We start from the raw sequence: 23602 nt of genomic DNA, 5'->3' as shown, positions 1-23602 counted from the left end.
GATGAATGGAGTGTGAGTGTTCGTGGACATTCTGGGAGGCTCAGAACCTGTAGGAGGAAGGAAGAAGTAACCATCCTTTGCAGTGATGGCTCACAGATACAGAGTGAGTTTGGACAGCAGTCTAGTCTTTTCAGGGAGAAGATAGAAATTAGAAGCTGAGATGATGTCCGGCTGGGGGATCTGCTTTTGTCCCTTTCCCACAACATGTCAACATGTGTCACTTTTTTTTTTTTTAAGATAGTTCGTTTCAGAAGTTGCCAAAACAGTACAGAAGATCTATATCATGGTTTTCAATCAGAAACCTTTCCCTTCCCACCCTGAAATTCAAGGTCCGTTACTTGTAAGGAAATTTAGAAAGTGTGAGGGAAGGAAAGCAGGGCCTTCCAGCTGCTGGCTTGAGGATAGGAAGAATCTAGTCCCAAGGGCAGGGAGGAAGAAGATAGCACACAACTCGCAGACCGAAGAGCTCATCCAGGGGGTCTCGGGTGCGTACAGTAAACAGTGGTAACAGCAGAATTGGGGAGAATGAAAAGGCAAGAGGAGCTTCTAATCAAAATCCAATCCTTCAGTATTCGTGTTGTCCCTTGCAGGGCATTGTTCTTCAGAGGAGGATTTGGGGCATCTTGTTTCTTGTCAGTATCCCATGAGTCATCGAGCTAGAGCTGTCTCCTCTGACATGAGGAGGCTGTCCCTGTCCTGATGCAGTGAACTAAGGCCGGGGAACGGGCCACCGGGACCCAGGACCTTAAACCATGGTGTTGCTGCAGGGCTGGCAGTGCAGACAGGTGGCTAAGAAGGAAGAGAGAGGGAGGAAGCTTCCCAGGGAGAGCAGAAAGGCACGGAGCCAGATGCAAATCTAATTCCCCCCTCTCTTGTTCCCGCACCCCTAGATTCAGGACATTATTGTGCAAACTCAGGAGGGTCGTGAGACGCGCTCGGCCAAGGATGCGTTGCTGTTGTGGTGTCAGATGAAGACAGCAGGGTATGCCCTGGGAACCAGTTAATGACTACATTCCCCACTACCCTCTTGCTTTCCCCCAAGTACTGCCATAGCCAAGAGACACGCACAACATCGCCCAGAACACTAGCAGCTTTGGCCTAACTGATACAGAATCTGTCCTGACCTGATTATTGGAGGCCTGGAATTCAGGATTCCTTTCTAGAGTTGCCTGGCTCAGACTGTGGTGTCGGTGGGTGTGAGTCTCTTGGGCCCACCTTATGGAGGAGTCTCTTCATGTGACTTAGCTGCTGTCTGCAATTGAAGGGGGCTCGAGAAGGGACAGATCTGTTTCTCTCCAGTGCCTTGGTCCCTCAGTTCATACACTTTTGGGGACTCCAGAATAATCTTTTCTTAGGTCTTAATGTTTCTCTTGGGTGCAGCTACCCCCAGGTCAATGTCACCAACTTCACCTCAAGCTGGAAGGATGGCCTGGCCTTTAACGCCCTGATACACAAGCACCGGTAAGGGGGAGGAGAGGGCCGAGGATAGGACCCCTGCGCTGTTTGGATACGTTGCGCACAACGCCTGGTCCTTCCTCTCATCCTCAGCCTCCCTGCCTCCTGGAAATTCCAGGCATGCCCTCTGCCCCTTCCCCACATTCTGGTGCTCACAGCTGCCCTTCCCCTGCTTCTGTCTCCTCCTTTCACTTCTCCCCAGCTGTCTGAGTGTCTGCTTCATGCCGGGGCTGCCCTGTAGGTGGGGGATGCCGTGGCCGCCGCCTCTTAGCCATCTGGCCTTGTGCCCCCAGGCCTGACCTGATTGACTTCGACAAGCTGAAGGACTCCAATGCGCGACACAACCTAGAGCATGCATTCGACGTGGCTGAGCGTCAGCTAGGCATCATCCCACTTCTTGACCCTGAAGGTGAGCTGCACCTGCCCAGCCCTTCGCTGCTGTGACGGGACGTAGTGTTCATACTGGAGGGAGCCCCAGACTGACAGGGCACCTGGAGGAGCGTAGGCCCGGTGCCCAGCCAGCCGCGGACACAGCAAGGGGCCAGTGGCTAGGCCAGCAGTCTGCTCCGGGCCTGCTCTTCAGATCCAAGGCAGCTCCTGACACTCTCCTGGCCCAACCAGTGGCCCATTTGTAGTCTTTCGATCTTTCTTTCTCTCCCTTCACCTCATTTGTGGTCCTAATATGGATTTCATCCTCTCGCTAAAATCACAAACACTCATTCTCACCCTTGGGTTGTCCCTTGATGTCTGGAGCTGAATTTCATGGTGGAGGAACAGGGAGATAAACCCTCTGACATCTCTAGCTTCCATTTGGGTCCTGAGCACACACCCTATCCCCTTGCAGATGTCTTCACGGAAAATCCTGATGAGAAATCCATTATTACCTATGTGGTGGCATTTTACCACTACTTCTCCAAAATGAAGGTGCTGGCGGTGGAGGGCAAGCGCGTCGGCAAGGTACAGAGCTTTCACAGCCAGTGTCACCTTGTTTCCCTGTTTGCCATGCTGAGATGCTCCTTTTCCATCCTAAGAGCTGTGTATCTGGGCCCCTGCTGCAGTGGGGGGCTATAGATCACTCCCTACCAACTTCTCTGAAGCCTGGCTCTGCTGAGGTAATGGCTCCCAACTTCAATTCCAAAGCAAGTTGATAGTCTGTCCTGAAAAATGTCCTAGCCTGCAGCTCTGAGCACATCTTCCACATCTCATGAACATTTCCATGGGACACGATGGGCTTTTATATGTTGGTTTATTATGGTTCTGGGCCTCTTAGCTTCTGTGGTATATCAGGAACCCATTAGACTGTACAGACCTTCATGCCAAATTCCTTTCTCCCCTGCTGGTCCACTGCTCCCCAAGGGTAGAGACTATTTCTCATTTGTCTTTGTATGCCTGGTGTTCAGCAAAGATGGTGCCTAGAAGCCCTGGATTCCTAATAATGCATTTAAAAATAAACAAGACTTTGGCCTTTCTAGTGGCTGATGCCCTGGTATAGCAAGCTTACCAGTCAGTCTTTTATAGGGTTAGGGGAAGGGTGGAGCTGCCACTGAACCCTAGCAGAGCCAGCTTCCTACTAATGTTGCCAGTCCACTTCCAGTCCACTCCTCCTGCCTTGGCAATGTTTTTGAGCTCAGGGAACAAACCTAACATGGAACACTCCAGGGCTAGAGAGGAGGGCCACCTTAATTGTGGCCCCCCTGGTGGCCTCATTGGTATCATTGCTCTTCTGATAAGAATAAGTAATAAGGGCATTTGGGTGGCTGAGTCAGTTAAGCATCTGCCTTCAGCTCAGGTCACAATCCCAGGGTCCTGCGATTGAGCCCTTCATCAGGCTCCTTGCTCAGTGGGGAGCCTGCTTCTTCCTCTGCCTCTGCCTGCAGCTCCCCCTGCTTATGCTCTCTCTCTGTCAAATAAATTAATAAAACATTTTTAAAAAAATAAGTAATAAAGTGATTCCCTAGGTAATTGACCATGCCATTGAGACCGAGAAGATGATTGAAAAATACAGCGGGCTGGCCTCAGACCTGCTCACCTGGATTGAGCAGACCATCGTTGTCCTGAACAGCCGCAAGTTTGCCAACTCCCTGACGGGCGTCCAACAACAACTACAGGCCTTCAGCACCTACCGCACTGTGGAGAAGCCACCCAAGTAAGGGCCTTGGCTCTGGGAAGATGGGCATTCAGGCTAAGAAACTGATTGCTAAAGGTAGAGCCCTGGGCCTTGAGAATTATGTCCAGGAAGTCTATCCTAGAGGCTAGAGAGCTTCACATCTGTCATGTATGTCATCCCCACCTTCCTTTCTTGCTCCTAAGTCATCAGGCTCTAGGAAATGGGCATTGATGAGTAACCCTCAACTCATAGCCAAAGAAGGAGAAAGTGCTGGAAAGTTTCTCTCTTCTCTGTAGACTAAGCTGTGCATTTGTTATCTGGTAATGACCTCTATATTCTCAGTCTTGGAGCTCTCTGTGTGGGGTCTTGTTGATCTCAGATACCTCCTGTTTCTCTCCCATCTGTCACTGCTCATCAACAGAGCATTAATCCTACCTCTTGGGACCTCCGCTTCATCCCAGTATGTTCAGGGTCTGTGCACATGTGCACACACATGCACAGACACACTCATGCATGCCCACGCATGTAGACATGCCCATAGAAAGATGCACATGCATACACACAGAGGAGGCATTCCAGCTCACCTGTCATCAGCTTGTCCAGTTCTTCTGAAACAGATTTCTAGCTCACTGATAGTACCCTCTGCCTTGTTCCTTCCCTCCCCTCCCACACTCTTCATTCATGACTCTCAAACAGGGAAAGGTAAGACATAGAGTCTAGAACGTACTATAAACAAGTATCTGGTTTCTGGCCTGACACTAACGCATTTTTAAAGTCCTAAATTCAATACAGATAACCTCCCCTTTGCTTCTCTCAGGCCATGCACCACAGGGATGCTGTCTCTTGGCCAAGTAGATGGCGCTCGGGGCCACAGCTCTCTTAAAATGACTGTGAGGGGTCAGCTCTGTCAGGCTGGTCTTGGGGTAGGGACTTTGTTGACAGCCAATCTTCGACTGCCACATGGAAGATGCAGAAGTGGGTAGATACTTGTGTACATGTGAAAATGTAGAAGTATGCAGTTACCTTGAGCTTAGACCCCGGGTTCCAGATATTCACCATGCTGCCAGTTCTCACCTGCACCTGCTATCCTCCTGGAGCCCAGCCTTTCCTCTCCCCTCAGAAGCATCTGGCCTTTAGGACTTGTCCGGAGGGCTGGCTCAGTAGTACTCAGGTGGAAGTTGCTTTCAATACAATATGTTCTTATGTGGATAATGCTATTTCTAAGGCTTCATTGGCTCACTCAATAAGAAACTGACTTAAGAGTTAGTCAGACATCTTCATTGTCTGCAGAACAGTGAAGAGTGTTTTTTGGTGTCAGTTGGCAAAACTCTTGGTATCCGCAGGAATTACTAGAATACTCTGGTTAGCCATTCCCCTGTGGAAACAAATGATAAGCAAACATTAGGGTGGCTGTTGTGTTTTTTTCTGGTTTGTATTATAAAGACTTAACCCTTAGTAGATCACAGTTGGTGAGGATGATAGATGTCTTAACAGGTAAGTAAACCTGTATATCTCTTTACTTTTTGTTTTTCAAGGAAAAGATGTTTTTCTATCCAAGCTCCAAGATGCCAGAGTTTCATGTTGGTTTTAGCAAAAAATTTGGCTGTGGGGACCTCGACGCTAATCTCCCTACCTCTGGTTTTCTCAACAGGTTTCAGGAGAAGGGGAACCTGGAAGTCCTGCTTTTTACCATTCAGTCCCGGATGAGAGCCAACAATCAGAAAGTGTATACACCTCACGATGGGAAACTCGTGTCTGACATCAACCGGGTACAGCAGTGTTTTCCGTTATGCATTGCCAGCGGGTTGGCTGAGTTTCTGATAAGGGTGTGGAGAATGGTCACTGGACAGGGCTAAGCCAAGCCACTTTCTATCGTGTTATTAACTACACAGGCTGGCTAGTTAGGGGTACTCTCTGAACCCAGTTCTGAGAGGTTCAACTCTACCCATTGTCCATTAATTCAGCCCCCTGCTCAGATGCCCAGAGTCATTTTTTCAAGCCAGTTTTATAGCTTAGTCTCTATAGCTTCTTGAGTTTCACTGACTATAGAATGAATGTTAACTACTTATAACAGAAGGGAAATGCCTTCTGATATTTCAGAGGTTTGGAGGCTTAGCGCCACTTGGGCATTCTAACAGAATGAAACCAGCCATTTAGTCAGTGAGAATTTACTGAACACCCACAGAGTACAAGTAACAGTAACTAACATTAGGCCAAGAGTATCTAAGGCAGGTTTAGAGGAGGAGGGGACTGGGCTCCCCAAATCTTCGGTAACCAAAAGATTCTGAACTTCAGGCTCTGCCTAGATTCGATTCCTGAAATCACTCAGTGTTGGGCAAAAGAGGCAGAAGCCCCAAACCCAGGTGTTCCTCCTGCACCCCATGAATTCTCCTCTGTCCCTCACACAGGCCTGGGAAAGCCTGGAGGAGGCCGAGTATCAGCGGGAGCTGGCCCTGAGACATGAGCTCATTCGGCAAGAGAAGCTGGAACAACTGGCCCGGCGCTTCGACCGAAAGGCCGCCATGAGAGAGACGTGGCTCAATGAGAACCAGCGCCTTGTGGTTCAGGTAGTGGGAGATGCACTGGCCATGGCGGGGGCAGAAGCGTTCTGGAGCCCCCAGCGGTCACCTGAGGCTGGAGACCCAGCTGGCCTCCCAGCAGCAGTAGGATAAGCCTCTCCACGGGCCTCACAGCCCTGCCCCCCATGATTAGGTAGATCCGGATTCACATTTGAGGAAGAACTCTCCATAGACTCTGGCCTCTAGGGCCACGGTCATATTTCACCAGCTAAAAATTGACCCCAGGGCTGAGGCCCCGGAAAAGTAGTGGGCTTACCACTCAGAGTTTGGACTCAAAAGTTGTCCAGGAAGGGGAAAAACCAGTGTTCTGAGAGAATTGGAGAGTTGTGCATGCACCCCCAATAGCACAGGGCTGAGCCATTTGTTTACAGCTGTGGGGCTCTGAGTGAGACACAGCCCCTTCCTGCCTAGAATTGGGCAGGTCCTTTCAAGACAGGGTGGTGAGTGCCCACAGGCCGCGAAAGGGCTCTATGAATAATTTACACACAGCAAACTTACAAGTATGGCCTGGTGAATAAACTTATGAGCTTCTTTTAAAGGTTCTTGCAAGACATTTAGTCTTTGGAACTTGGCTCTGTAAGACAGGCTGAAAATACAGCAGAACAAACTCCCTGGGAATGGGTTTTCCCATGGAGCAGTTGTTCTGAAGGGACCTGCCATTTCTCTGTGAAGGGACTAGCCACGGGGAGGGAGCCTGACTGGGTTGCCTGCTTTTCTCCCTATGGGGCAGGACAACTTTGGGTATGATCTGGCAGCTGTGGAGGCCGCCAAAAAGAAACACGAGGCCATCGAGACCGACACGGCTGCTTATGAGGAGCGGGTGAAGGCCCTGGAGGACCTGGCCCAGGAGCTGGAAAAGGAGAATTACCATGACCAGAAACGCATCACTGCTCGCAAGGACAACATCCTGCGCCTGTGGAACTATCTACAGGAGCTTCTGAGGACCCGGCGCCAGAGACTTGAGATGACCCTGGCCCTGCAGAAGCTCTTCCAGGACATGCTGCACAGCATTGACTGGATGGATGAGATCAAGGTGGGCCCCAGAGGCTGCCCATCCCCCGCGGCCCCAGGCCTACCTCAGTGTTGGCCCTGCAGTGAGCTATGCTTCCTTAGATGCCTCCCAGCCAAGCACATCCCTAAGCCACAATGGAGAAACAGAGGCAGTACCATGTCTGGCTGCATCCACCTATTGACTGCTTGGCTCCCTCTGCTCCAGAGAGGTCACCAGCCCAGGTCCACTGTATTTTGGGTGATCAAGATGTCTTAGGTTTGTGGTAGCTCAGGTGCCAACCCACAGGACCTAGAAGTTATAGACATGAATCAGGAGCCTGGAGAATCAGGCTCTGAGTAGTCACAGTTTGAGTCTGGCTAGAATCCAGACCTCCCAGCATAGGGGCAATCAAGAAGTTTGAACCTCCTCCTCCTCCACTGTAGTAGGTCTCACCAAAGATGCACAATAAACCGATCATGGAGTTTTCTAAAAATACATATGCCCAGGCTCCAAAACTTGAGACAGATGCAAGAGATCTAGTGTGAGGCTTCAGCTTCTGAAAAACGTTCCATGCATGATTCTGAAAGGCACTTCCAGGAGGAAGTCCTGCTCTATAGCTTCCATGCTGAGCGGCAACCATTTTTTGACTATATCTGACTCCCAGGCCCAGACATTCCCTCCCCTAGCAGGTATGTGCCTTCACCTCTCCTCGTCCCCTCTACCTGGACTGTCTTCTTTGACAGGCTCACCTCTTGTCTGCCGAGTTCGGGAAACACTTGTTGGAAGTTGAGGACCTGCTACAGAAGCACAAGCTGATGGAGGCTGACATCGCCATCCAAGGGGACAAAGTGAAGGCCATCACCGCAGCTACCCGGCAGTTCGCTGAGGAGAAAGGTGAGGCCACAGATGTCTCCCCAACCTCTGGCTTAGCATTCTGGCACACCAGCTTGGATAAATCTCCTAGCTTTAGAGTTCTGCTTCCTCCATCACCTAATGGTGCAAGGAAGAAGTTTGAAGGATAGCAAAATTCTCCGGAGAGCAGGCAGCTGCTTTAATAATCTATAATTAGGTGTTTATAAGCACCAATAACGCTTCATCTGCCTTTCATTCACTCTGCCAGTTCAAGATAGAACAGAGACAATTGGGATTGCTAGCTTTGGTTTGATTTCTTTATTTTTTAAAAAATAAAGCTTTATTTGTTTAATCTCTACACACAATGTGGGGCTCAAACTCATGACCCAGAGATCAAGAGTCCCACACTCCTCCACCTGAGCCAGCCAACAAGGTGCTCCTCCAGCTCTGGCTCTTAAATAAAACACCCTGTTGCCTCTTTGAAGAGTTAACTTGAAATTTGTGTCTGGGCCATTTTATTTATTTTTTAAAGATTTTATTTATTTATTCATGAGAGACGCAGAGGGAGAAGCAGGCTCCCTCTGGGGAGCCTGATGCAGTACTCGATCCCAGGACCCTGGGGATCATACACTGAGCCAAAGGCAGACACTTAACCACTGAGCCACCCAGGCACTCCAGGGCTATTTTATTTTATTTTATTTTATTTTATTTTATTTTATTTTATTTTATTTATTTTTTTATTTTATTTTATTTTAGATTATTTATTTGAGAAAGAGATACATCAGGGGGACGGGCAGAAAGAGAGGGAAAGAGGTTTTAAGCAGACTCTGTGCAGAGCGCATAGGCCACCATGGGGCTTAATCTCATGACCCTGAGATCATGATCTGAACCCAAATGACTATGCCACTCAGGTTCCCCTGTGTCTGGGCCTTTTAAAAAATAATTTCACGTTGTGCGTTTCTACTAAGAGCTGGCCCAACTTACTCATGAAATGTTAGTGGGAATTAATTATGAAGAATCTCGCCTGCCTTCCAAGCAACTGGGCCCCCCTGTATGCAATCCCAAAGCCCCAGTGAGATGGTAGGTTCTAGATCATGTGGTTCTAGCCTGGCAACTGATCTGAAGCTTGCCCACAAACAAAGCCCTTACCTCTTTTGTCTTCCTTTTTCTCATTCCCCCCAGGGTACCAGCCTTGTGACCCCCAGGTTATCCAGGACCGTGTCAGCCACCTGGAACAGTGCTTTGAGGAGCTAAGCAACATGGCAGCTGGGCGGAAGGCCCAGCTGGAGCAGTCTAAGCGGCTCTGGAAGTTCTTCTGGGAGATGGATGAGGCCGAGAGCTGGATCAAGGAGAAAGAGCAGATCTACTCTTCCCTAGACTATGGCAAGGACCTGACAAGCGTGCTCATCCTACAACGTAAGCATAAGGCCTTTGAGGATGAGCTCCGAGGGCTGGACACCCACCTGGGGCAGATCTTCCAGGAGGCAGAGGGCATGGTCGCACGGAAGCAGTTTGGGTACCCACAGATCGAGGTCCGGATCAAGGAGGTGTCTGCCCAGTGGGACCAGCTGAAGGAGCTGGCTGCCTTTCGCAAGAAGAACCTCCAGGACGCTGAGAACTTCTTCCAGTTCCAGGGTGATGCTGACGACCTCAAGGCCTGGCTGCAAGATGCCCACCGGCTGCTCTCAGGCGAAGATGTGGGGCAGGATGAGGGGGCCACACGGGCCCTGGGGAAGAAGCACAAGGACTTCCTGGAGGAACTGGAGGAGAGCCGTGGGGTGATGGAGCATCTAGAACAGCAGGCTCAGGGCTTCCCCCAAGAGTTTCGGGATTCTCCAGATGTGACGAACCGGCTGCAGGCCCTCCAGGAGCTCTACCAGCAGGTGGTGGCCCAGGCAGACCTGCGTCGGCAGAGGCTACAGGATGCCCTGGACCTGTACACGGTGTTTGGGGAGACAGACGCCTGTGAGCTGTGGATGGGCGAGAAGGAGAAGTGGCTAGCCCAGATGCAAATCCCAGACACGCTGGAGGACCTTGAGGTCGCACAGCACAGGTCAGAGCCTGACTTTCTCTTCCTCACCTCCCTGCTATGCAGCCTGCACTCCAGCTCAGCCTGGTGTGAGAACAGCCTCTAGGTCAGCAAGACTCCTCTTGAGAGGTGATGGGATGCCCTTTATTTCTGAGGCCAGGCACCCAAGTCAGGTTTTTCTTTTTTGTTTTGTTTTGTTTTGTTTTTCCAAGTCAGGTTTTAATCAGCCTCTGTGGCTTTGGGTACTTTACCCTATGGGGCCTTCCTTAAACTAAAGCAAAGGAGATCTTTCTAGTCCAGTTAGTCATTTACTTTTCAGCCACAGCAGTCTTTGCCCAAATGAATTGTATACAGAACCCCTGACCTATAACACAGAGGAAAGTGGAGCTCTTTGGTTAAGGGGGAGGTGAGAAATCAGAACCCCACCCACCATTTGCTTCAACGTGGATGGAACTGGAGGGTATTATGCTGAGTGAAGTAAGTCAGTCGGAGAAGGACAAACATTATATGTTCTCATTCATTTGGGGAATATAAATAACAGTGAAAGGGAATATAAGGGAAGGGAGAAGAAATGTGTGGGAAATATCAGAAAGGGAGACAGAACGTAAAGACTGCTAACTCTGGGAAACGAACTAGGGGTGGTAGAAGGGGAGGAGGGCGGGGGGTGGGAGTGAATGGGTGACGGGCGCTGGGGGTTATTCTGTATGTTAGTAAATTGAACACCAATAAAAAAAAAAAAAAAAGAAAAAGAACCCCACCAGCTCTAGCTTTCTATGGCAGTCCCTAGGTCACAGCACCCCAGAGGACCAGGGACCAGTTTGCAAACCACCGGTCTACAAGGCCACTCTCCTTACTGTCATTGCTCGGGCGGAGGTGGGGGGGAGCACCCCTCCCCCATCCATGTGGCCCTCCAGCATCTTAAGTATGGAATTAGAGAGTTGAGAAGGATGAGCGGTCATGGTCGAGTGTGCACAGGTGGGCTTACGTTGCCAGAAGGACCTGATCTTTTATCCCAGAAGGCTCAGCTTTCCAAACTACACCCGTACCCCCGGTAGCTCTCCCTTCTCCTACCCAAGGACAGAGGACCTGGTTGGGGAGGGTAGCCTTCAGGCCAAGGTGTCAAAGCAGTGGAATTAGGGTCTGAGAGCAGCAGCTGTGGCAATTGGAAATATGGCAGGTATTCTCTGTGGTGATTAACCCCCCCATACACGCACAATTCATCTTTCCTCTGTGCCTTTCCATTGAGCCAGTGGCCTATGTAGTAAGCAACCAGCTCTTTACTAGCCTGACCCGAGAAATACTAAACCATGAAATTGGACCCATGAACCAGAAAATAGGGTATGTCAGCATATCTTTTTCCTTTCTGTCCCCTTACCCAGTCCAATGTATTCAGGAAATGGAAGGAGAAAGCAAGAGCCCCACGTTCCAGAGACTGGGCAGTAGGCAAAGTGCCCATGCTTCTTCCCCAGTCCTCATCTTCTCTTTCCATATCAGGTTTGACATCCTGGACCAGGAGATGAAGACTTTGATGACACAGATCGATGGTGTGAACCTTGCTGCCAACAGCCTGGTAGACAGCGGCCACCCTCGCAGCGGGGAAGTGAAGCAGTACCAGGACCACCTGAATGCCAGGTGGGGTGTGGATTGGGCTGGGGACTGAGGGTGCCTTTGCTTGGCAACTGACACCCCCCTTGGAGTGGGGCCTAAGAGTCAGGACATGTGCCATGTCCCCTTAGAGCTCCTGTCTTTCTAAGCCACGGTCTCCGTCTGACTGTGGAGCTGAAGCAACAAGGGGGAAGGCCCTGTGTGATGAACACAGCTGCGAATGCCGCCCCAGGTCGGGGGAAGGGGGGCATGTATCCTGTGTGATGGCGGAGACGTTCTGAGTGCACGCATAGTTAGAATCAGGCCATATGGTACTCATGCCACATTTCCCCAGACATTCGTAGGCATGGAAAATTGCTTTCTGAGAGCTCTTAAGTACTGTCCATAAAAGAAAGCTCCAGCCTGTGCCAAAATGCAGCATCGATAATGAGGCTGGCTTGAATGAAGAAGAGAATTAGCAGGAAGCCTTGAGCAAGCTTTGTGACTGGAACAAAAAACAGGCCCTGAGGAGCTTTTGGAAAGGGGGTGCTTTCGCTTTCAGACCAAGGCATAATTGGTGTGAGTTCCTCAAGGGTCTCTGAGGACAGTACTCGCCATGTTCCTATTTGTTCCCTGGGCCCTGCACACATGGTACCACATATTCACCGCCTCCCCATTGCCCCAACCCCTTTCCCCACACTTGGGTCTGAATCTTGCTCTGCCTGAAGCAATCTGGGAGGTGGAGTTAGGGAAACCCAGTTGTGTGGGGGAAAAGAGGGAGGATCAGCACAGTAGAGACTCTGGTGGGGGCCCAGCAGGAGGCAGGAAGGGGGTAGGGATACTTCAGAGTCACTAGGACAGGGCTGATTATCTCAGCATCTGAAGATGGAGACTGTAGTTCAGGAGATTCCTCTGTAATCTGAGGTTTATGCAGAGGAGGAAGATGTCTCTTTGTCCTTCTTTAGGGTTGGAGGTAATGGCAGTGGGTGTGTATTTGCATGTGTGCAGGCGGGCATGCGAGTGTGTTTGCATGTGTGAGACAGAAAGACTTGTCAGCAGGTATCTGTTGCCTTAATGAGCTATAGTCAAACAACGATCTTTACAGATCCCTAAGCCCTCTACTGTCCTGAGTGAAATACATCAAGGCACTTGCCATCCATAGGTGAGAGAAGCAAATGCATGAAATAGTAGGATGGTCTTCCTGAGAGTTGAAATGTACCTGAGAAGTCATCTCATCCAGTCAAATACTCCCAGGCCATTGTGTCTTGGACAGACACTCCCAAGGTGGGGAGCTCGCCCCTTTACCATGCAGCCCATCCCATTTGGAGGCAGCTCCTTTTGGTTAAAAGACTTGACCTTCTACTGAAGGAAATCTCCCTCCTTGCAATTTGTATACATTGGTTCTGGCCCTGCCCTTCAGAGAGATCAAAACCAATTGACTCTTCGTCCATGCGAGAGCCCTTCAAAAATATTTTAAAACCACTGTCCGTTCTTCCCCTTTGCCCACAGTCCTGCCTCCAGGCCTCCACTGTTCTCTCCACCAGCGTGCAAATTCTCCTCCACATCCAGCCCCTCTTTTAGGCCAGTTTGGGGTCCTCTTTCTCCCTGTGTCCAAGAGGAAAAACCTTCTTTCCCTCCTTTGTACTGGTTTAGAGCTTTACATTCTGCCTTGTATTATAATTACTTTGATCTTGAAGAACTTTCCTACTGGACTATAAGCATCCTCTGTTTGAAATATTCTTTTCCTGCATATCCACATGGCTTACACCTTGACATTATTCAGATCTCAACTTGTATGTCAGCTTACTGGAGAAGCCTTCTATGACCACCCAGTTGAAAATATCACTGCCTCCTTCCCACCCAGTCCCCGCGCCTCTATCTCATCACCTTGCTTAATTTTTTCATTGCATTTGTCACTGCTGGATGAATTATGGATTTATTTGTCTCTGCCCACTCAAATGAGAACAAGCACTTTGCCTTGTTCATTGCTACCTCTCTAGAGCCTAGGACAGTGCCTGGCACAAGGCACATGACAGTTGCATGATAAATGCTTAGTGAATGAGTGAACAGGAACAAAACGGGAATATCTTCTGCCAAGCTTGGCACATGTGAGTCATTCAAACTCTTACTGAATAAGTAATTACCTTCCACTGTGTGCATGCCAGTTGACCAACATTTTCTTCAATAATCTTGGGCCCAGGACCAAACCTGAAGTTCTGACATGGCCTGGCCAGGGCTAACTGGAGTGGTGCTGTCAACTTCTTCCACCTGGAAGACCATGCAGCAGGGGGACCAGACTTCACTCCCAGCCCATCCTCTCTGTGGCCTCTGCTGGTGTCTGCAATGAGGCCACACCGGGAAAAACCGAGAAAATCACCATGAGTCTTCTTGCACAGAGGCACAGAACTCTCCAGAACTCAAGGATTTCTCTGTCTAGGAGGGAAGATGTGAAATCTTTGGGCTCTTGCTCTTCTCTCTCTTGGTATTCCCAGTTCTCCCCAGCCTATCTCCCACTTCTCTTTGCAGACCTGTCTAGCAGCTGTTGTCACACCTTAGGAGGACCCACAATGCACTCAATGAGAGTTGGCCTGGGGACAGGCCATTCACCTACATCCTCAGCCTCCTCCCCCAGGTGTTGGGGGTACAGAAAAGAGTGAGCTACTCAGATCCCCCTCTTTAAATAGATCACTACAGCAGCAGTGCTGGAGAGGTGCTTATTGAGATCCAGCTCAGGTAGCCACCATGAAACCTTCCCCCGTCACCCTTGTCACCCTCCCAGTTCCCTTAATCCATTCTGCCTGGTATGTGCTCTAATCATAGCACTTTATACTATAGTTATTTTGTGAGCTTGTCTTAATTTCTCTCTAAGTCATACACTCCATAAGGCAAAGTCTGGCTATGACTATATTCTCCCAAAAGCTAACATAATACTTATACCTTGTGGGTGTTCAGGAAAGATGGGCTCAGCAGATGAGCATTCAGCACACTTTTATGTGCTCACATGTTGCTTACATATTACATGTCACTCAGAATGAGTCAACTTGGGGTGCCTGGGTGGCTCAGTCGGTTGAGCATCTGCCTTCTGCTCAGGTTGTGATCCCAGGGTCCTGGGATCAAGTCCCACATTGGGTTCCCTGCCCAGTCAAGCCTGCTTCCCCCTCTCCCTCTGCCCGAAGCTCCCCCTGTTTGTGCTCTCTCGTGTTGTCTCTCTCTCTGAAAGACAGAAAGAAAGGGAGGGAAAGAGAGAGAGAGAGAGAGAGAGAGAGAGAGAAAGCGTCAACGTGGATCCCAGGAAACAGTCCCTGTTGGTCTCAGCCCAGGCTGATGCACAGCTCTTTAGAGGAGGCTGACTGAGAGCAGCAGACCAGCCTCAGACCCAGGACATGTGCTAGACCTTTGCATGTTTCCCATTTTCATTCAAGCACTGCAGCTGAAGTTTAAGATTATGCTATGCATTTCAGCTATAATCCCAGCTCCCCCCTTCCCCCTTCCTCCTCCTCCTCCTCCTTCATAAGGTCCCTTTTCTTTTAGAGCCAAGGTGACTTTTTAGGCCTTGGGTACTTTGAACATGGTTTTGGCTATTTGTATGGTTCCTCTAGGGCTGCTGGGACCCTATGTCTTTGAGTTGATAAATGTAAACTTTCTCATTATTTTCAGCATTTCAAAAAAAAAATCTGGGGAAGTTATGCATTTGTCCAAAATTCAACTACATACAGAGCCAAACTAAGAGTCCTTTTCATTCCTTTACTTATGGTTGAAATCACATCTCTGCTAATGGAAAGATTTGATTGGCAGTTTATATCATCTTGGGTAAAATCGGATAAGTGAATTTTACTCCTCACAATTTGTTGGGTAGATGATTTTCAGTGTGCAGGATCTATGGGGAGAGCCTCTGGCGGGAGTCTAGGTAGGGATGCCCTGTGGAAAGTGTTAAGAAAGAGGGTGTCTGTGTCCTCCTTGGCAGGTGGCAAGCATTCCAGACCATAGTATCAGACCGGCGGGGGGCAGTGAACTCAGCCCTCCGGGTGCGTAACTATTGTGTGGACTGTGAAGAGACTAGCAAGTGGATTGAGGACAAGATGCAAGTGGTGCAGTCCATAAAGGACCTGGGCCAGGACCTGACGGGCATCATTTCCATCCAACGGAAGCTGTCGGGGCTGGAGCGCGATGTGGCTGCCATCGAAGCCCGTGTGGGTGCCCTGGAGCGTGAGTCACAGCAGCTGATGGCATCACACCCTGAGCAGAAAGAGGACATTGGCCAGAGGCAGGCATGTGTGGAGAAGCTGTGGCAGGAACTGCAGGAAGCCCTGAAGGAACAGGAAGCCTCACTGGGTGAAGCCAGCCAGCTACAGGCCTTCCTGCAGCATCTGGATAACTTCCAGACCTGGCTGTCCATGGCCCAGAAGGCTGTGGCTTCCGAGGACATGCCTGAGTCCCTCCCAGAGGCCGAGCAGCTCCTACAGCAGCACGTGGCCATCAAAGACGAGATTGACGGGCACCGAGGGGACTACCAGCAGGTCAAGGCATCTGGGGAGAATGTGATCCGTGATCAGACAGACCCAGAATACCTGCTCCTGGGCCAGAGGCTAGAAGGCCTGGATTCTGGCTGGGACGCCCTGTGCCGGATGTGGGAGAGCCGCAACCACTCCCTCGCCCAGTGCCTCGGCTTCCAGGAGTTCCAGAGAGATGCCAAGCAAGCTGAGGCCATCCTCAGCAATCAGGTAGGGAGAGGCATTCAGGGATAGGAGGGGGGTTATCTCTTAGGGTAACAGCACTGGTGAGCCTATGAATGTCCTCGGAGACTAAATTCTACTTATTCTTTTAATTTAAATTTTAGTTAACATACAGCACAATATTAGTTTCTGGAATAGAATTCAGTGATCCATCACTTACATACAACACCCAGTGCTCATCACAAGTGCCCTCCATAATCCCCATCCCCCATCTAGCCCATCCCCCACCCACCTCCTTCCATTGGCCCTCAGTTTGTTCTCTATCATTAAGAGTCTCTTATGGCTTGTTTCTCCTTTTTTTTCTTTTCCCCTTTCCTGTACGTTCATCTGTTTTCCTCCTTAAAAATTCTACATATGAGTTAGGTCATATAGTATTTGTCTTTTTCTGACTGACTTATCTGACTTAGCATAATACCCTCTAGCTCCATCCACATTGTTGCAAAATGCTAGATTTCATTCTTTTTGATGGCTGAGTAATATCCCATTGTGTATATACACCACATCATCTTTATCCATTCATTAATCAATGGACACTTGGGCTCTCTCCATAGTTTGGCTATTGTTGATAATGCTGCTATAAACATTGGGGTGCATGTCCCCCTTCACATCTGTATTTTTGTATCCTTTGGGTAAATACCTAGTAGTGCAAATGCTGGCTATAATTTTGACTTTTTGAGGAACCAGTAGTACAAGAGGGCTCCCCTTCCTCTGCATCCTCAAATTCTACATTTTGGGGAATCTCTCCAGCCACTAGTTGGGGGAAAATCCTCTCTGTTCCTTATCACGTGCCTTTTCCAGTCCTATTTCCTAAACTATGCCTTGTTCTTGGGTCAGTTACAGGCTGGAGATATGAATTTTCCTGAGTAGTTACCCTTCCATGTGGCTTTAGGCACACTGTACATTGGGTGCCCCTGGGATGAGAGTGGGGGTGCAAGGCCTAAAGTGCCTCTTCCTTGCACAACCCCAGGGGACACCATTCATGCTGTACTGTAGCCTAGATGGCTGCATATGGTGCTTCTGCTTGGCAAGTGCCCTCACTGCCTTCTCTCTCTTTTTTTTTTTTTTTTTCTCACTACCTTCTCAACTTGTCTTCATGCCTTATCTGGAAACTTGCTTCAACAGGAATATACTCTGGCTCACGTGGAGCCCCCAGACTCCCTAGAGGCTGCAGAAGCTGGAATCCGGAAGTTTGAGGATTTCTTGGTGTCTATGGAGAACAACGAAGATAAGGTCTTGAGTCCTGTGGACTCTGGAAACAAGCTGGTAGCTGATGAAAACCTCTACTCAGACAAGATCCTGGAAAAGGTGCAGCTGATTGAGGACAGGTACTCTCCACCCCCAGGGTCATGGGGCCAGAGCCAGGTAGGGCTGGTGGTGTTATGTAAGGTCCCCAAGCTTAGCACTGTTGTGACTATGGTTTCCGGCTTCCCTTCTAGGCACAGGAAAAACAAAGAGAAGGCTTCAGAGGCTTCAATCATTCTAAAAGACAACTTGGAGCTCCAGAACTTCCTCCAGAACTGCCAGGAGGTGAGACTCTAGGAAGGCAGACCACTTTGCAGGAGATTCCCTTCTAGGAGCAAAGTGCCCTAGAGGTAGAAAGTCCATGGGAGGTAGAAAGGGGAGGCACCTGGCCGGCTTAGTCAGAGGAGCATGTAGCTCTTGATCTTGGGGTCATGGGTTTGAGCCTCAAGTTGGGTGTAGAGATTACTAAAATAAATAAATAAATAAACTAAAAAAAAAAAAAAAAAAGAAGAAGAAAGTCCATAGGGATCCTTTCTAAGTTGGGAGTCTGGAATTTCATGAGGGGAAGTCTGGGTATTTGATAGCTTAGGTCATTCTCTAGAATTTTTGATTCTATAATTTTTCCCCAAAATCTACAAATTTTAATTTGCCTAGTCTAGGGCAGGGTTTCTCAAAGAGTGGCCTAAGGGCTCTCTATATTAAAGTCACCTTGGACCCTGGTCAAGGCTGGCTTCAAGGGCATTCCACCTGTGCATTCATATAGGGCCTGTGCTCAGAAGGGCACCATGCTTGGTTTAATGCTCTGTGGTTGCCATCTTGAAATTCTTTTTTTTTTTTTTTTTTAATGGCTGCACTAATGTTTCGGCCAAGCTTGATTTTATTTATTTTTTAAACATTTTTATTTATTTATGATAGTCACAGAGAGAGAGAGAGAGAGGCAGAGACACAGGCAGAGGGAGAAGCAGGCTCCATGCACCGAGAGCCCAACATGGGATTCGATCCCGGGTCTCCAGGATCACGCCCTGGGCCAAAGGCAGGCGCCAAACCACTGCGCCACCCAGGGATCCCACCATCTTGAAATTCTTAATAATTTTGAGCATTTCCATTTTGTATTGGGCCCTGTAAATTATGGATCCAGTCTTGGCCCTTGTTAAATGTAAAGTCCTGCCTCACTCAGGCCCAGAAGAATCAGAGTCTCAAAAAGTAGAGAAGAGTGTTTTCAACAAGCCTCCTGGTTGGAGAGCTGGCTGAGAAGGTTCTTGCTCAGCCTAGGATGAGCTGTGCAAGGAAGATTTTTAACCTGCACTCCTGAGTCTCTTCATGTGCGGTACTTCTGTGTGGAATGGTGCTTTCTCTGGCTTCTTTCTCTCTCCCATCCTCATACCCCTTTCTTCTCGGCCCAGATAACTTTGTTCTCATCCACCTCTGCTCTTGGCACCAACCAGGCTTGGGATGTTGCCAGGATATCTTGGAAACGCTGGATGCTCATCACAGTTCTTCCCTCATTGTTAATTATAGGTTCTGCCCCTTAGCTTCTTCCTCAGATAATATTTTCTCTCTGTTTATTAATTATTTCTCATCCTACTGCCAAAGGGTGGATTTATCTATCCATTCAGTAAACAGTCACTGAATTCCTACAGTAGGCCAGGCCCTGTCCTGGGTCCTGGAAATACGGGGAGAAGCATAAATACCCTTGTGTCACACTGCATACGCTCTACTAGGGAAGACACCCAGGTGCTCGTATTTTAGCTCTGAGAGAACACAGGTTAAGTTGCTGTCCAGGAGTTCGGGACCTAGAGTTTTGGAAAGTTGGAAAGTAGTGCTCTGCTGTATTCATACTTCCCCTCTTTGGCCTTTTTCTGCAGCCGAGATGGGCAGCAGGTCCTGCCTGAGCCCCTGGCCAAAGAGATGCACTCAAACTCCCTCTTTCTGTCCACAGCTCACTCTCTGGATCAATGACAAGCTGCTAACATCTCAGGATGTCTCCTATGATGATGCGAGAAACCTGCAAAACAAGTGGGCGAAACACCAGGCATTTATGGCAGACCTGGCTTCCCACCAAGGGTGGCTAGATAGCATTGATGCAGTAAGTAAAGCAAGTGGTAAGTGGTGCGGGCTCTCTGCTCAGATATGCTTACCTGAATGGGGATTCACACAGGGCATAGACACCATCTGAAGCTTGCTGGACAGTATAGAACCTGGAAGTGAAAAACTTCTCTAAATAGTAGTCAACCCTTCTGAGTTCCTGGTACATCCATTATTGTTAGGCCTGGCTGGAATCGGTGCCTCCTCTGGGTCACCTGAGTCTGGAGACAGTCCAGGACACTGAGGTACTGAGTTAGTGCCTCAGCATCTAGTCCCAGGACACCAGTTATCACTGTTTGCCTTCTATCATCCTCATCAGGGCCCCAGCACTGTCCTGACCAAGGGTGAGGAATGTGTGAGATGAGCAGAGTGATCCAGGGGACCATTGGCCTTCATCATTTGGATGGGCAAAACCATCAGGGAGTGGTCATTCCCCACCCCTCATAGACAGGAAACCAAGGGTCCCCCTTATAACAGGCTTGATCAAGGGCCCAAGTCAAAATGTAGCTGGTGTTAGATCTGGGAATCAATTCCCTTTGCTCTTCCCTGCTGTGGCTGTCCAGGAAGAAGTAGGCATAGGGTCCACATGAGGCAGTATCCATAGTGTTTAAAGATGCAGGCTCTGAGCCAGACTATTTGACTCTTCAATCTCCCTTTGCCTCAGTTTCTTCATCTGAAAAATGAGGATAGTAACAGTACGTACCCAAGGGAATAGTGAACATTAAAGCACTTAGAATAGTACTTGGCATTTATTGGGCCATTATTTATTCAGGAAATATTGTTATTAGTAACATATATTTCTAGGCCCAAGTCATATCCTACTGTACCCACCCAAAAGGGTACATTTATGCAGGTGAAAACCATATAGGACAAACCCAGTAACTAAAAGATATCACCAAAAGCTACTGCACAGCCTCTGGGAAGACAACTGAAAGGGTAGAGTCCTTTCCATGTTGGTTGTACCTGGATGGATCTTAAATCTTTTTTTTTTTTTATTAAAAAATAATTTAGCATCAGTTGATCCTGGTCTGCAACAACTCCCCATACTCCAATCTCCCTGAGTCCTTTGCCCCAGACACACCCCTCCCTGTCACACCTTCTCCTGCAAATAACTCTGGGGGTGCAGTCTTTCAGTTGAGCCTCACCTGAGTTCTAGGCAGATTCTTTGACTCCCCAATCTCCCCTCAGTTAACCCCTGGCAGCCACATGGAGCAGGGCTGTTCCAAGACTGCCCAGCCTCAGATGATGAGCCTTCCTGCTTCTCCACACAGGAAGGAAAGCAGCTGATGGAGGAGAAGGCCCAGTATGCAGCCCGGGTGTCCCAGAGGCTGGAAGACTTGCACCGGCTCTGGGATGAGCTTCAGGCTGCCACTCAGGAGAGGGCCCAGCACCTCTCAGCAGCTAGGAGCTCCTACCTGCGCTCACAGACCCATGCAGACCTCAGCAAGTGGATCAGTGCTATGGAGGACCAGCTGCGGTCTGATGACCCGGGCAAGGACCTGACCAGTGTCAACCGGATGTTGGCTAAGCTGAAGGCACGTGAGTGGGTTGTAGACTGGGAATGTTGGAATAAGAGATGTTGGGGAACAAATCTGAAACCTGAAAGTAATTACTCCTTCTGTTCCTCTTAGCTGGGCTTGAGCCAAAATGTCTCCTGGTTCAAAACCCATCTTCTGCTCCTTTGCAGTGGGTAACACAGGGATCCTGGGATTTAAATTAAAAAAAAAAAAAACATGCACGAGAAGTATAGGATAGGCACTTGTGGATTAGGAAGGATGAGTGGGGGCATCCAGGGAGACTTCCTGGGGAAGGCTGGGCCTTTAAGGATGGATAGGATACAGATGATGAAGAGGACGTGGGCTGCCCAGGTGCCAAAGCTGTTACCGACACTGTTGCCTTGTGTCCCAGCGTGTGGAAGACCAAGTGAACGTGCGGAAGGAGGAGCTGGGGGAGCTGTTTGCCCAGGTGCCCTCGCTGGGAGAGGAGGCAGGAGACGCAGACATGAGCATCGAGAAGCGGTTCCTGGACCTCCTGGAGCCCCTGGAGAGGAGGAAGAAGCAGCTGGAGTCATCCCGAGCCAAGCTGCAGATCAGCAGGGACTTAGAGGATGAGACCGTGAGTTGGCCGCAGACCTCACTCCCAGAGGCTGAGCCGGCAGCTGCCATCGGGATAACTGGCTGCCTCCCAGGGCAATTCTTAGCAGATGTCTGGTCCTCTCACCTTGTGACCTCAGAGCCATTGTGATGATTACGTTAAATATGAAAGAAAAGCCAGTTTTTTTTGTTTTTTTTTTTTTTAAGCCAGTGCTTTTTGAATGATAACTCGGTCATGGACTTTGGGATAGAGAGACTTTGGGTTCAGGATCCAGCTATGTTACCTTCCCCCTGTATGACCAGAAGCAAGTTACTTGGAACCTCAGTTCAAAATATCTAAGTGTCCCCATCTGTAAAATGGGGACAAAACCCTGATGGGGCCTTGGGAAGAACCAGGGAGACACAGCAGGAGAGAGCTCTATCTGACCCAGGGTGGTGAATGCTCAGGGAAAGGGTGGCCATGATTGTCATCAGCTATCCCCGCCTTCTGATTTCTACAGCTCTGGGTGGAAGAGAGGCTGCCTCTGGCCCAGTCAGCCAACTATGGCACAAATCTACAAACCGTGCAGCTGTTAATGAAGAAGAATCAGGTGAGTCCTTCTTCACTTGGTAAGTACCCCCACCTGTCCCTGCCCTGCCCATGCCCTGCCCAGGGCAGAATGCCCAGCCCAGCCCTGGCCTGTAGAAGGCCAGCAACAGCCAATTATTGTTCCTGTTGGTAGCTATGGGGCCCCCAGATCCATAAAAAGAGCAGCTTAGGTGATGGCAGAGAGAATTCTGGGAAGTACATGCCGGGGCCAGTGCTGGTAAGGGATTGTCCAGATGCTTTGGGTTTGGAGCCATTCAGAACCATCAGAGCATAGATGAGTGAGTACAGGACCCAGAGGCCCTAGCCTGGGATTTAATGTACTTTATAACTTCTGTATCCCATGGCCTCCCGGAAAGGAAGCCCAGAGCTCCTGGTTTCTTTCCCAGTACTGATTTGCCCCTCTTCCAGGACTGAGCCTGGCCTGTTAGGTATCCTCAGGGCAAGTAGGTCCCATTTCTTTTGCCACCTGAGGATACTCATGGGGCTCAAACCCCATTAGGAAGCCACTAAACTCGGTCCCTGAGCCATTGGAGTAATACCATTTGCTGTTCTGCTCTTTCTTAAGCCTAATGGGTAATTTCTGTGGCCCCGATTCAAACCAGAAATGAGCAGATACTATACTTCCTTCTGTATCAGGACTATGAATATCCTCTTATATCTTCTACGAAGGCCAGTTGTATGGACTTATGGTGCCTCTGTGTCCAGCCAGGGGCTGGCCACAGACCCTGCTTTTGAGTAGAAAGTCACTCCTCCTGCCTGATCTACCCTCTGGGTCAGGAAGTGGGGGCAGCCACAGCTGAGAGCAATGAGAGCCTGGGAACATATCCCAGAGAAAAGCAATGTGTCCCAGAATGCCAGTCAATATTGAGCTCCTTGGGGAAGAAAGGTCAGGGCAGACAGTTCTTCCTCAAAATAACAGCATCTGACATCTGCTCACAGAGCCCAGAAACTGTGCGAGGATCTGATTTACATTTGAAGAGGTGTCTGAAAAGCTCCCTCGAACCCTTTTCTTCCAGTTGATATGACCTAGTCACAAAGGCTCCAGTGGGCACAGGCAGGATCTTGGGCTAGAAGGTAATGGGTAGGTGTTCAATTCACACCACAACCTCCAGTTAAAGGTAGAAAGCAGTATACTTGGGGCCTCAGGTTCCTCAACTGTAAAATGAGCCAACATCTGTCCTTCCAACACCCAAGACTTTGATTTGTCTGGCCTCAGTGTCATTGCCTAAAAGACTCTCAACTACCCTGGATGAAGATTGCTAT

The 23602-nt window shown here is 49.3% G+C and overlaps 1 protein-coding gene across 1 annotated transcript in view; it reads left to right on the top strand.

Annotated features, from left to right (window-relative positions):
* SPTB (spectrin beta, erythrocytic) overlaps nt 1-23602 on the top strand; it is a 51673-nt gene that overhangs the window by 17676 nt on the left and 10395 nt on the right. Inside the window, 18 exon segments of the mRNA NM_001220481.1 lie at nt 891-982; nt 1381-1461; nt 1749-1864; nt 2300-2412; nt 3414-3601; nt 5214-5331; nt 5971-6129; nt 6872-7174; nt 7876-8026; nt 9167-10037; nt 11508-11645; nt 15562-16318; nt 17453-17655; nt 17767-17857; nt 19512-19658; nt 20929-21192; nt 21566-21772; nt 22251-22340. Of these exon segments, the coding sequence (NP_001207410.1) occupies nt 891-982; nt 1381-1461; nt 1749-1864; nt 2300-2412; nt 3414-3601; nt 5214-5331; nt 5971-6129; nt 6872-7174; nt 7876-8026; nt 9167-10037; nt 11508-11645; nt 15562-16318; nt 17453-17655; nt 17767-17857; nt 19512-19658; nt 20929-21192; nt 21566-21772; nt 22251-22340 (4089 nt within the window).

Source organism: Canis lupus, chromosome 8 (genome assembly GCF_011100685.1).
Source record: "Canis lupus familiaris isolate Mischka breed German Shepherd chromosome 8, alternate assembly UU_Cfam_GSD_1.0, whole genome shotgun sequence".
Lineage (NCBI taxonomy): Eukaryota > Metazoa > Chordata > Mammalia > Carnivora > Canidae > Canis > Canis lupus.
Note: the sequence above shows the minus strand (reverse complement) of the source record. Positions and strands in the feature narration are given on the sequence as shown.